The 13,674-nt window shown below is 45.0% G+C and overlaps 1 protein-coding gene across 1 annotated transcript in view; it reads right to left on the bottom strand.

The window, feature by feature from the left end:
* LOC105015717 (ryanodine receptor 3) overlaps positions 1–13,674 on the bottom strand; it is a 113,040-nt gene that overhangs the window by 15,524 nt on the left and 83,842 nt on the right. Inside the window, exons 51-75 of the mRNA XM_020054320.2 lie at positions 12,912–13,052; positions 12,216–12,379; positions 11,872–11,950; positions 11,573–11,662; positions 11,324–11,470; positions 10,163–10,225; positions 9,961–10,036; positions 9,536–9,659; positions 9,337–9,452; positions 9,055–9,122; positions 8,832–8,953; positions 8,624–8,673; positions 8,444–8,504; positions 7,144–7,382; positions 6,858–6,939; positions 6,632–6,762; positions 6,217–6,540; positions 5,420–5,660; positions 5,148–5,235; positions 4,939–5,031; positions 3,990–4,160; positions 3,827–3,886; positions 3,505–3,639; positions 2,975–3,087; positions 1,615–1,711 (exon numbers count right to left, since the gene is read on the bottom strand). Of these exons, the coding sequence (XP_019909879.2) occupies positions 1,615–1,711; positions 2,975–3,087; positions 3,505–3,639; positions 3,827–3,886; positions 3,990–4,160; positions 4,939–5,031; positions 5,148–5,235; positions 5,420–5,660; positions 6,217–6,540; positions 6,632–6,762; positions 6,858–6,939; positions 7,144–7,382; positions 8,444–8,504; positions 8,624–8,673; positions 8,832–8,953; positions 9,055–9,122; positions 9,337–9,452; positions 9,536–9,659; positions 9,961–10,036; positions 10,163–10,225; positions 11,324–11,470; positions 11,573–11,662; positions 11,872–11,950; positions 12,216–12,379; positions 12,912–13,052 (3,075 nt within the window). The remainder of the gene's footprint in view (positions 1–1,614; positions 1,712–2,974; positions 3,088–3,504; positions 3,640–3,826; positions 3,887–3,989; positions 4,161–4,938; positions 5,032–5,147; positions 5,236–5,419; positions 5,661–6,216; positions 6,541–6,631; positions 6,763–6,857; positions 6,940–7,143; positions 7,383–8,443; positions 8,505–8,623; positions 8,674–8,831; positions 8,954–9,054; positions 9,123–9,336; positions 9,453–9,535; positions 9,660–9,960; positions 10,037–10,162; positions 10,226–11,323; positions 11,471–11,572; positions 11,663–11,871; positions 11,951–12,215; positions 12,380–12,911; positions 13,053–13,674) is intronic.

Genomic DNA, 13,674 nt, shown 5'->3' with positions numbered 1-13,674 from the left:
TGTGTTAGAGTTGTAGGAGTTCCTCAAGAGCCTATGCAAAAGCAAATGTTGAAAGTTACTACTATTACTGTATGCAATCAGCATTGTTAATTTGAGTTATATTACATAGAAATGTAAAATACAGCTCCGGATAAAATTAAAAGACCACGGCACCTTTTTCTTTCCTTTCCAAAAAAGTTAAAAAGGAAAGTTTTGAGTGAGGAACAGAAGCTTTCAATTTGCAGTGGTTTCTTAATTTTAACCTTTCTGTACCTCACTCAAAACCTTCCTTTTCAACTTTTTGGGAAAGGAAAGAAAAAGGTGGTCTCTTAATTATTTTATTTTTTTCCGGAGCTGTATATAAAATATTTTACTGTCATTGGTGGCCAACATTTAAGGTCAGCAAGCCATGTCTCCAAAACGCAGAGCCTCCAATATTTTGAAAGCCACTAGGCAATCTACCGCCCTGAAGCATAAAGCATAACTATGCATGGATTACTACCCATATGCAGAAGACAGCCTACTTTATTAGCAGTCCTATCTTGCTGTACGCCGTTGTTGAAAATCTGGCAACACAAGCATGTCGCTGCAGCCAATACAGCATCTGTTAACTGTGCACACAACAAATACACTATGATTTCACTTACCTTAGGGAAAACAGACTGCTCCAACACTTTTAAATGACAGATGTAGCATTTGCTGCCAGAACCCTGTCTCACTAAAGCATGCAGCACAACATGGCTCGAGTAACACAAGGTATGACTGCCTGGGGGGGGGATTTCAAACCCTACAGCATCAAGCACGAAATGGGACGTTGCTACCGTTCAGTACAGCATGCAAGCAAATGCACAGAAACATTCGTTTGAATGATAAATGTCAAGGTCAGCCATGTCAAATGGTTTGTTCTGGAGGGATGAAGGCAGGAAGAAGGGGGTTCGGCGTGACTCTCCATGAGCTTGACCCATACTCTAGTTCACTTCTTCATCCCTAGTAAAGAAAGGCCAATAGGAAAGGATGGTGCAAAAGCCCTCGATGATGATATCCACCTGGCAATATGTTTTATCTGTGGAGACGTTCAATGCATTTTAGGTCAATCAAATCTACAAAAAGGGCTTATAAAGTATGAAAGGGTTTTTAAAATCTCTGTCTTTCCTGTTCAAAAGGAATTTAGCAGATTCTGACAGTTACACATGAGGGGACGGTAAGTATCATAGTGGTAAAGAAAGTCAACTTAAAGTGTTTCTTTCTTGACAATAAATTCTTCAAATGACACTGTGCACCTTTCATAAATTTCCCCAGTAAGCCATAGTGTTGTGGTGTGGGTGAACGCTTCCTTACCCCTGTGGGCAGGGGAAACTACAAACGGACAACGGAGCAGTATAGTACACTGTGGCTGGCATGCAATGTCATGCATGCCCGAGTGGGCACTTCAGTTGGCAGAGGATAGAGCGACACAGAGCCAACAGCAGAACAAGGATATCTGGCGAAACTCCCTCGGCGCTTGGCGGGCATAGTGCTGACAAAGCGCTCATGTTTTATTACGGGTGCGAGGATGGAGAGAACAGGCTAGCCCGACAGGTAACACAGAGAGGGGGGGCTAGGCAGCAAGGGGGGGGGGGACAGTAAAGTACTTACTGCCAGGTCCTGAACTAGCTTCTCTTCAAAAGAGTACGTCTCTGTCTCTATCCATATTCTCTGATAGCCCAGGAGGAAGAGGTTAATAGAGCGATGCCTGGGGGGCAGAGGGAGATTAGGAGGGTTAGCAGGGTGGAGCAGCGCGGACAACAGAGGAGAGGAGAGGGGTATTACGTTAACAACCGTTCATTCTGGTTAGTAGAGGGCACTGGCACATCCAACTGGTCACCGCGGAGAAACAACTTGGATGACTTGGATTTACTGTAACTGTAACCCCCGTTTCGTAACGCAGTCATGTGCTGTATGCAGCAGTGGACAGATCTCAGGACATACAGTGGTCTAGCAGCATCTACAGCACACAGCGATCGTTTCAGTTGAATGCGCGTACAGAAACCTAGAACTCGGGAGAGATTTTTGGTCACGGCGAATGAGTGAATGTGATGAGTGCAGCTAGGCCTATCGGCAGACCAGTTAGGATGCCAGTGGGATCACTGTATGAGAGTTACAGCACAAACCATGTTTGGACAGGGTTGAGGAACAGGTCACAAACGTTGTCTGAACGTTACATTACCATCAGCATGGAGAGCAGACGGTCATAGTCTGTGTTCTCATGCATTTTTTCAAGCCAATAGCGTCGGTAGGCGTTCAGGAAGTAATTATTACTTTTGTGCCTAAGGGGAGGTATAGTATAGTGATGTCATTAAGGAGAGAACAGAAGAAGAAGAGGCAGAGAGATGCTGTAGAAAGGGTAGTGAGGCACTGACACAAGTAGTACAGGTATTCTAGTTTTAGAGGTGGAAAGGAAAAGTACACATTTTGTCAAATATCCTCAGAAGAAAATGCCATTGCCCCTTGATTTAAGGCTCGCGCCTACCCATCACTCAGAAATGTGATGTAGGGTCACATTCCCAAAATAACCCCAATATCTTGGTGGAATGAATCATTTAGTGACATTCAAGCACACAATAAAGATGGCCGCCCCCAGGTTGAGCTCCTAATTATTTTTCTCCTTGCTGTCTCTCTTCCTGAGTAACTCCAACTGAGTTACAGGGCAGCAGGGCATGAAATTGCCAGTGTCCAATTCTATTCCGTGACAAAAGCCTGAGGCGAGACATTTGTCGTGCAGATTGGGGGAGGGAAGCTTTACATTAATACATGATCAGAACTCTGGAAAAGAGGGATGAGACTCATGAGGCAGAGAGAGAAAGAGCTCTGTGAGAGTTAGCTTGGAAAATGCTAAGTTGTACACAGGCGGCTGCCTCCCAGTAGTGGTATTGGCAGCTGGCTTGTCCCACACTAATGTCTAACTAATATGTCAGTGAGCTAATGAAGATTAAGGATGAAGCTGGGCGTGTGATACCTGGGCAGGTTGTACAGCGGAGCCATGCGGAAGCAGGCCACCACCGCACGCTTTCTCTGTTTGGACAGGAGCTTCTGCCACACACACTTCTTAGACCTCAACGGCTGCTCCACCTAAAAAAGACATAATGTCAGTTGCAGTATCATATTATATAGGGCGAATCATATGATCTCAAATACAGACTGTATTAGATATATATATGTTATTATCAACAGGGTGGTTGGAATCCTGAATGCTGATTGGTATGACACAGTATAGCACAAATATTAGGCATCTCATGAGCGTTGTAGTAATTGCCCATATATTACAACCCCTTGTGGCTCATTGCTTAATTAATCCTTATATGATGGATGTTTGGTTTCTGCATTTTTGTCCAACCCCTTCCACATGTATCACATATCCACATGAAAACAGAGGTCAGGTAGTATTTCCTGGAGAGAGGAAGTATCAAGACAACGGGAGAGCTGAAGGATATAGGAAGGTAACAGAAAAGGCATCCAAATGAACAGAGTCTCGCCAGAAGGGCTTACCTGCTCCAGATGAAAGACCGCAGCTGAGATGCTTTGGACACGGCAGACTGTGTTCTCAGGATCTGGGGGGCCTTCGTTCTTTACCATCACATCTTTATACAAGTTCAGCTGCCAGCGCACGGCGGGGTCCTCGGACTGGGGGGGGTTAGAACGATGAAGGTGGTCAGGAAACATTACAGCGCGGTAGTCTGAGTCTCCGCCTCCCGTGCAGTTACTGCTGCCGGACGGCTTTGAATCCAGCCCACCTCGCATCTAAAATGCCCGGGGGGAAATAAAACACTGTTTCTACAGTTCCTCAGATGACAATAACAGTATCACTGACCTTCTCTTGCAGATGCAGATTCCTCCTTACATGGTCCTTCACTTCTTCGTCTGTGTCTTTCTGTTGATGCGAGACAAGAACACACGGTCAGCATGGGGGGCACTGTGCGACCAGGGCTCCTACACCAGTACGGGCTCCATATGGGCGATACAGGCCATCTCACCAGAAGGTAGCGCGTCTTGGCCAGGGAGATGAGCTCCTGGTCTCCCGGGGTGCACATGTTCAGTCCGATGGGCAGCATCTTCTTCAGCGCAGCCACGATCAGGGAGGTCTGGACCGAGTAGAACTCTCCTCGCTTCCTCTTATGCTTCCTCTCCTGGTCCTGACCTCCTGACTAACCCCAGGGCAGAGGGATGTGATCAACCTGTCTTTGGTCTCAGGCGCCACTCATTCCCATTGGGTGCATTTTTGGAATAACGGGTAGTGATTTGAATATTTAGTTGGTTGCTACTGGTTGGATATAGTACATCAGTAGGGGCACACAACAGTTTATAAAGCAGTTAATAAAGAGCCATTATAGTGACTTTCTCAATTGCCACCGTTACTATTGAATTGCTACCTTGACCTCACTGGAGCTTATTTCACTGCCTTATGGGCTACGCTTTTTCTTCACCAGATAAATCTGCAAACAGGCTGAAAATCTGTGCACAGGAAGCGTTTGAAATATAGTGATGGCCAGAAAAAAGCCCAGCCTGGCTCTACCTGTACTGTGAAGTATCAACATGAAAAGGACTGCACCGAGAGAACAACACAGTCATATTCAACCCAGCAAAAGAAAGATCTCATCAACTGCATATAAATACACCAACATATTTCTATTTATATGAGAAGCAAAAGTTGAATAATTAAGAAAGTACCAGGGTAGCGGTGTATGTGTTAACCTCTGTATTTGTTCAATTGTTTGGCCACAGGGAATAATGAGCATTAATGTGTTGCAGTATTGGAGCAGAACACCCTGCCTCGGCTGAATGGATCCATTAACCAGGCTCAGCTGGAGAACACACTGGCAGACAGCAGAGCAGGTTGCACAGCTCTCCGGTACTGGAGATAAGGCTCATATGCTGCACTGTTTGGACTGTCCGGGAAAGCAAGTACACATCAGTGAGCCCTACCTTTGAAATCTTTGTCTTGTTATCGCCAGTCAGGAAGGACAGGTTGTTGATTTCATTCTGAACCACAAAATTCTGCTCCTCCCTTTTAAAATTCTGAGGAAAGAGTATTAACAACGTACACAAAGACATCTCTGCTTTGTTTCTCAATCTGAATTGACTCAGCATTGTTACATTTTGTTTGTCCATTTGATTATGAAGGGAAATCTTACATGTGATTTGCACCAGAGGATAAAGATCTCAGCAACCATTCTAAAGAGTTCATTGGAGTCAGCGTCTGGCTCTTTCAGCCACCTGGACCTGCAGGGGAAAAGACAGTACATTAACCAACAGAATAAAGATGTAAAACTCTCTGCTCCAAAGACTTGCAACCAAACAGGGTCACTGCTTCAAAACAATATAACCTATGGTAAAAAAAAAACAAACACATACACATAAACACATTTCACTTGAACTACATTACCCAAGGTGCAGCATGGCTCACCTGTTGTTGTCTACATAGCGGATTAGCATTGGGTAGAAGGCATAGAGGTCTCTGCAGAGGACTGCAAACTCATCCAGGATGAGTAGCTCAGCCTCCTGGGTGTCTCCTTTACTGTCAGCTTTCAGTAACTCCTCCTCCGTCACCACCTTCACTGTTTTCTTCTTCAGCTTCTCCAGCGTAGGAAGGAAGTGACTTTTCAACAGATCAGCCCTGGCCTTACTGATGATGGGCTGGGCATAGACTGCACACAGTTGTTATAAAACAAGGAATAAGGTGTTATAAGATTTTAATAAAACAATACATAAGTATACTCGTAGAAATACATGACCGCTAGGAATGATCGCTCAACTGAGGAGCACAGTTTGAAAAGCACAAACTGTTACGCAACCTAGCAAACATTTAATCAAACAGAAATTCTTAGTTGGGTTTCTCAGTACAAAAGTATTATTAAAATTTTTAAATGATCGCATTTACCATCAAACAGGTCTATTTTATGTTTTACATCCCAACATGTATTAAGCGCTTTTCCCTTCAAAAGTCATTTTAGTTTTAGTTCTCTATCCACTCTGCCCCAGGCATACTCTGCGTTTTATAGCCTGTACACTCAAGATAAAAGTCCATTACTAATTCCCATTACATATTGTATCGCCAACTGAGTGTCATGACGACAAGGTACTGTGTGGTCACTGACAAGCTCAAGCCGTAATGAGACATTTACGAAGAAAATGGCGCCCTCAAAAAACCAGCATGCCCGTCAAAGCTCCATTCCAAAGTAACAGTTCCGGAACGCCGCTCACCAGCGATCCTCTTCATCCATGAGGCCTCGTCGATGCCCAGGTTGCTGTTGAGGATCTTCAGGATGTTCCCTAGGATGAGACTGAGGTGTTCCGAGGTGACCGTGGTGCAGAAGACGGCGCTGTGCTGGGGTGCCTGGTTCTCTGGGCCCCTCTCCCACCAGTAGGACAGATAGTTACACAACATAGGCAGCACCACCTCAATGACGTGGGGCATCTCGGTGTAGCGCGCCCCCGACTCCGAAATGTCGTTGATGTCCTTCATGAGCACATCCAGCTGGGGCATATCCGGACACAGCTCCTCCACGGTTTCCGGCATTCCTAGGACTTCACAAACAGCACACACACGGGATGAACACGCCTGCCAACGGCCACTAGAACACTACACTATGGAGCGTGTTAGAAGCGCGTCACTCACTGGCACGTTCCCGGGCGGTCTTGGTGTTAAAGACAGAACAGGGGTTGAGCGCGTTGAGCAGGGGCTCCAGGAAAGCCACAGGCATTGCCCCTGCTAGGGTGGCCAGACACTCCCCCAGGGCCGGAAGCTGCCTGGAGGGGGTGGCAGCGGCATGGGTCAGACAGACGCATCTCTGGATACTGTATAAAGGGAGATTTGTCTACCAGGGATATTTCAATAATTGTACCTCTCCACATAGATGTTTTTCCCAGTCCCGAGTGCATAGAGGCTTGTCAGGATACGATAGCATGACACTTGGACGTCATCCACTGAAAAAGCAGTAGGAAAAAGTGTGTTGTTTTGCTTGCTCTTCGTGGATTTCGGCTGGGTATCAATCCAAGCACTTAGCGGCAAATGCTGACATAAACATGCATAACACATTTGACCGATTGGTTCGTATGGAAACATATCAGTGATATGACATGAAGAAACCCCCCTAGATATGTCCCGCACGCCTTGCCGAGGTGACTCACAGAGCAGGTCCACTCCAAAGTGGTGCTGGGTGATGTGTTGGAACAGGGCAGTGAGGATGGGCAGCAGGGCCACCGTGGTGTAGTTGATGTTCTGGGACACGCCCTTCATCTGGGAGCGGGAATGGGTGAACTTCCCCAGCTTCAGGTTCTCAAAGGTCTTCTCCAGATCCTCTGCGGCGTTCTCAAAGAACGTCCTCAGCCCTGCCTTCACCAGCTCTGAACCAGACTTCATCACTGTCCTGAGGAGGAGGAGGAGGAGGATGGGGTTGTCATTGACGGGAGCCAGGATGTCCTCTGTCATTGCTGCCGGTGGTGCTTACAACAATCAAACAATGTCCCCACGTGGAATCATTAACTTCCTGTATTGTATTAGAATACTAATTACCATGATAAAAGAGTTCCAAGGACAGCCTCATTTCCATAGAGAGTGAAGATCATATTGCCAAGAGGTCCCTTGTCTTATCTCATGTGCTTGAGATGCTTCAGTCTGAATTTACAGCGCATTATGTATACGGTCAATAATTCACATACATCTTTAGATTCAAGGTGAGGTTGTCGGCGTGGTACACCGCCAAACAGTTTGAGGGATTGGTCCTTTTTTTTGTAATGCATTTCGTAATGCCCAACACTTTGAAGCATTGACGCATCTCCCTAATGGGTTGAGGCGTAGGACAAATGGGCAAGTACAGTCCATTGTCTGAATCAACATCATGGTTAACAAAGCATTGCCATTTTAACCTCATTTGTGAGAACTGCTGCTTCAAAAAAGACATTACTCGTTTTTTAAAAAAGGATAATAGCAGCCCAGAGCCAGCTACAGCACATGCAGTGTTACCATGCTGTGTTACCATGCAGAAGGTACTAATCCAAATGCCTGCAGATCTCCAATAATGTCAATGATTCCAAGATTACTTGAATAACAAAAACTAGCGAGCGTAAACACGGTGGATGGGTAATGTAATGTTATACAGCTCCGGAAAAAATAGAGAGACCACTGCACCTTTTTCTTTCCTTTCCAAAAAAGTTGAAAAGGAAGATTTTCAACTTTTTTGGAACAGAAGGGTTAAAATAGAGAGACCACTGCAAATTGAACGCTTCTGTTCCTCACTCGAAAACTTCCTTTTCAACTTTTTTGGAAAGGAAAGAAAAAGGTGCAGTGGACTCTTCATTTTTTCCGGAGCTATATATGCTGGACATCACAGGGTCTCATTCCAAATGATTTGTAACATCAAACCGTCAACTGAAAGTCAGTCTCTGGGGTGTCTATTGTGACGTAGCTGTGCGACTGAGCTCCACCTACCTGGTGTCCAGTGTGTGGGCCAGGATGTGAAGACAGCTCACCATGGTGGTGGAGTCACTCCCTGCAGGGGAACGACACAGACATTAGCATAGGACACACACACACACACACACACACAGAGGAGTTGTAGTCATTCATCCTCCCCACAGCGCCGAAGAGAGCAGAGAATCAACTTCTTACCAAAGAGGGAAATCCTGTGTCTGACAAGAGCTGCCAGTTTACAGAACAGGCTGGGGAAAGTAATAGAAGGAAATAAAGAAAAAAGCAGGGAGCAGAAGGTAGGAGGAAAAGACAATAAGATGAGAGGAGATTAGTAAGGAGTAAGTAAGTAGTACTGAAGTAGTGACAAGTGTCCCTGGCTGCAGGGATGAGACCGTAGTGTACTGACCTGGTCACCATCTCCTTCTCCTTATTAGAGGCATAGCCGCTACTACTCAGGTTCTTACTGGGTGAAGACAGGAAGTAGAGACTGTGGTTCTTAAAGTACTGGTCTATCAGGGGTAGGAGGACCTAAAGGAGATCCAAAATGGAGAAGAATTGTGTCCATCTCAAATCAGAGATCTCATGTAGTTCCCGTTGAGGATTATTCGTTATAAATGTAAAATTCTCACTTTGGCAAAGAACTTGATTTCTTGCTCATGGGGTGACTTTTCTGTCTTCCCTGTCGTAGCCATTACCTCTGAAATGACAACAGTTAGTAGGCAGAGACCTTAGCTTGTCTCTTATTAAGTTTTGAATTGATTTATATTATACTTCCTTCAGCCTAAATTCAATACAAATTCTGCTTTAGGTAAGGTTGTCCAATTCAAATGTATGGGTTGAATTTAAATACATTCAGAAATTCTTTATTGACCCAGCCCTGTTTCCTACTGCTTATTCTGATGGATCCCTACCGAGGTGGGCGATGAACTCCTGGGCTGAGTTCACATACTTCAGCAGTTTCTTAAGGAACTTGTAGGCAAATCTCTTCTCCATGGACGACGAGTCCCGCTCCATGTCCTTCAGCCCTCTACAACAGGGAAAAGGGACAGATGAAGTGTCATTCTGTCACAATGATTAAAATCAACGTCACACACACACACACACACACACCTGGTGATGGCAAAGCCGTTGATCTGGAGGAAGCGGAAGAGGTCTTGGGCCTTCTCTCTGTCTTTGGCCTTCTCTTTGGCAGTCAGGGTGTCATAGGGCACAAGCAGGGGGTGAGTTGCCCCACCTGGAAGCACAAATAACAACACTAAAAATAAAATAATGTATACACGAAGGTTACACGAAGGATCCATGAAGGTTACATGAAATTCCAGAGGAAGTACAATGTCATGAGTATAGACAGCCCAGGTTTCCTCCTAGGTTACGGTCTCTCTATAAGGAGTGGTTCCTAACCACTAGGCCGGTAATAATTGCTTGCACTTCTGGGTTTTAGGCTCTGCATCAGCATATCATGACTGCTGAGGAAAAGAGGTCTTTACAGATGACATAATATCGATCAACGTAAGCAGTGAAGTGTCGCTTATCACCTCTAATTCCAAGATCATTTTTTTTCTTCTTTGCCCAAATGTTGTGGTAATTCTCAGCCACAACTTCCACCATGCCCTTGGTTAAAAGAAACAAAAGAAACTGTTAAATCAATAAGATATTTCAGCTCAACCAAAACGTGTTTCTGCTAGTTATATCGAGCCACACAACTAACAACAAATAACAGCTTGGGAATGAACTCACCTGTAACTCTCTAGACAGAACCACACTGCTGGTGTCTATTGGAGTTGGGTTGAACCCATTAGCCTGCCCAGAGTCAAGAAGAAAAAGTCAGTAATACAAACTTAAACTGAACAGAGGAGTCAGCAGTGCGTAAACACTAAACTATGTTCTGGGTGTAAGCCAAGCGTGAGATCATTCCCAGACAATGTGTGACGTGGCAATATAGACACTTGCTTGAAGTGTGCGTAAATGGACGTACAGACATGACATGCATACAAAGGGTTCGGAGTGGTAGAACCGCAACGTTTGTCAAGCACAGACGTGTTTGTGAAGCCTGGTGAACAGAGAGCACACATGATAAAACGTGTGATATTGTGAAAATAATATGGGGATTTTATTGCATTTCCACTGGAAAATATTGCAGAGTATCTTGACGATATCATTAATTTGAAACAGATCAGTGCACATCAAGATAACCCATATAAAGTAGAGAAATATTCAGATTTAGTACAGTAATAACCCACATAAAGTACACCATTCTGATTCAAGTTTAACTATGTAATTGAAATACATGCCACTGTTATGTGATGTGTAGAGTATGACACATAGCGTATCACGTGCTGGCAAGGTGGCTTACTCCAGTTCTTGATTTTTGTAGAATGTCATAGCTGGGTTTGCCATTAAGGCCACATGGTGGAGCTGTGGACAATTCCTGGCTTATTGATGAGTGTTCTCTACCAGCTATTTGCTGGTGCTAAATCAACCGGAAGCTATACTCTATGTAGATCCCTTGATGTGCGTTAATGCTGTGTCCCTTCTGACACAACCGCCTCTATTTCAGCTATGGTAAAGTTGCTGCCGTGTTCTGTATTCTATATTTAAAGGGAGGATTTGACCATATATGGTCAGTTAGGAACGTTTCAAAATGCAAATAGCCAAGGTCATGCATGAAAATGAATGACCTTGGCTTTTTGCGAGAGGTCATACATGCAAGAAAATGTGATTCATCAATTGGGATCTCCTATTTGTAGGCGTAAGACGCTTATTTGATTGCTTGATAAATCACACTTTCTATGCGAACATGTATATTCTGTTAAGTAATATTTGATAACCGTTTCACTCAACATGGATAAATGGGGCCCCTGGTACGACCAGTTATGGAAGTGTGACTTCATACCGCACCTGAGAGGAGGACTGCGAGATCTTGCGCATTTTCTCGGTCTCCCGTTGGGACATGGTCTCTCCGTCCTTGGTCCTGTCAATGTTCCAGCCCATGGCCAGCATGCTCTTCAAAGTCTCCCTCACAGGCCACCTGTAAATCTCCTTCTCCTGTGGAACATTAGAGGACACACACCAGGAGACAGAGGCGTTATGGAACTTCATCCTCACATGGTTTAGTCTTCTTCTGTGGTGTGTTGTAGAGAAATCAACCTTCTCCGTGAGGCCTTTGTATGTCCTGAGCTGAGGGTGAGTCTTGGCCTTGTCGTCTATACAATCCCCGTACTTCCATCCCAACATCACCTGCAGACAGAAGCAGAAGCCTTATACAAAGATGAGAAACATTTTACAAAAAACTCAGAGCTCACAATTAGTGTGAAAGATTTATATAAAGAAAGGTGCAAAAACTGTAGATAATTACAAATTCTGTGTCAGAGTGATTTGGTTCCAGGTGTAATTTTGCATACTGTAATATAAATGTTTCTGGCATAAGAGCCCATCACTGGCCTAACCTTCTCTGCTGACCATTTGTCATGGCAGTGCGCTGCATATTTGTTGGCGAAGTGTTCCAGTTTCTCTGGAAGAGCTATGCTGTAAAGTAACAGTAACCATTACTCAATGCACGAATGAATCTGAACATCCATAATAAAGCATGTATATGAAGAACACTGTATGAAAGCCCCAGTAAATGCACGGTCGGTTTGGAAAACAAATGCCCGGCAGATGAAAGGAATATGCGCATTATTTCAACAATGCACTGATAAGTCAAAGTGTTATCCCTTCGTTCAACAAGGGATTATCTTGAGTGGCCAGTGACCGTTCATAAACTGGACAGTCACCAAATACAGACACTCACTTGGCTGTGCTGATGGGTTTGGGCTCGAAGTTGCCCTGAGCGTCCACAGACACAGGTTTCTCCTGGTTGGTGCTGATGGTGGCGTCCATGTAGTCAGGCGGTAGAGCCCCAGCTATGGCACTCAGACAAGGCATGGCCATCTTAAAGAGATCTGCGTCGTATTTCTGCAAGGTAAATTACGCTACGATTATTGGACTGGCAGAGGAACCTCCACTGTTATCTGACCAAGCATAATAACTAAAGACTGCAGGAATGGCTAGAGGAAAATACAAATGTTTAATGCACAGAAGTCCCTGTAGGCCTAGAAAGCAGAGTCTGAGATCTATGAGAGATGCTGAAACATTGATGTTCACAGCCTGCCCTCTTTCTTACCAACAGTCATTTCTTATTTACATGCTAACAGGATTAACTCAGCTATTTACATAAAAACCATACTATACAGTATATATCATCATGTAATCATATTACATAATTACAGAAATACAATAAGGTGTTCTTAGAGATTATTCAAAATGATGACGATATTGTGCTTGTACTAGGCTACTAAAGATAATCACGTGTGGACGTGAACTGATCAACATAGTCATGCTTTGACTGGATTGTCATCCACCACTCAACTCTCTATTAACTACAAGCTTGCTGGGGTCCTAAAGTCCCCTGGGTCTGCCTGTTTGACTTGAGGTGACCCTGCCGTACCCTCTGTGAGAGAGAGTCCAAAACACCCCAGAAGATCTTCTTTGTGAGGAGCAGCTCCTCGTCTGAGGCCATGCCGTAGCTGCCCCAGCCTGATGGCAGACAGTAATACTTCCAGCTCTGCTCGTAGTGGTTGGTCAAGAGCTGTGTAGGTGGAGGAGAAACGTGTCAGAAGTCTGTCCATTAGACCGAGTGAGAGGTTGTAATGCACACTCTGCTGAGCAACATCATTACATCGCAGGCAAACACGTAATTCACCACTTTATCGGGGTACTGTCAGACAACACCCTGACACTGAGCCAAACATCTCAAGTATGATCTATTGGTGATGCATCATGGGATATTCTTGGGAGAGCCTTGTGAGTGGATGCAGAATCAGCTGTTCAGCCGTCCCCAGGAAATCATCCTGATTTTACCACTACAGTCTCTAGAGGACAAACACAGACAGAGGGGAGCAGTGAAGCCAACCGCTTTAATCCAATTCCTCTAAGCTGCTATCTGCTCCTTGTTACCCAGCTGTTGTATCGAAAACAGAAGAACTGCCAACAACTCTGGGAAGAGCATAATTAATGAGAGAGAGAGAGAGTCACAGTGAGAAAGGTAGAGTAAGAACAAGAATGAGACAGGCAGAGAGACAAGCCGGGAGACGGAGAGACAGGCAGGGAGAGAGGCAGGGAGACAGGCAGGGAGACAGGCAGGGAGACAGGCAGGGAGAGAGGCAGGGAGACAGGCAGGGAGACAGGCAGGGAGAGAGGCAGGGAGACAG

Source organism: Esox lucius, chromosome 15 (genome assembly GCF_011004845.1).
Source record: "Esox lucius isolate fEsoLuc1 chromosome 15, fEsoLuc1.pri, whole genome shotgun sequence".
Taxonomy (NCBI): Eukaryota; Metazoa; Chordata; class Actinopteri; order Esociformes; family Esocidae; genus Esox; species Esox lucius.
The sequence above is the reverse complement of the archived record's forward strand: the minus strand, read 5'-3'. Positions and strand labels throughout refer to the sequence as shown.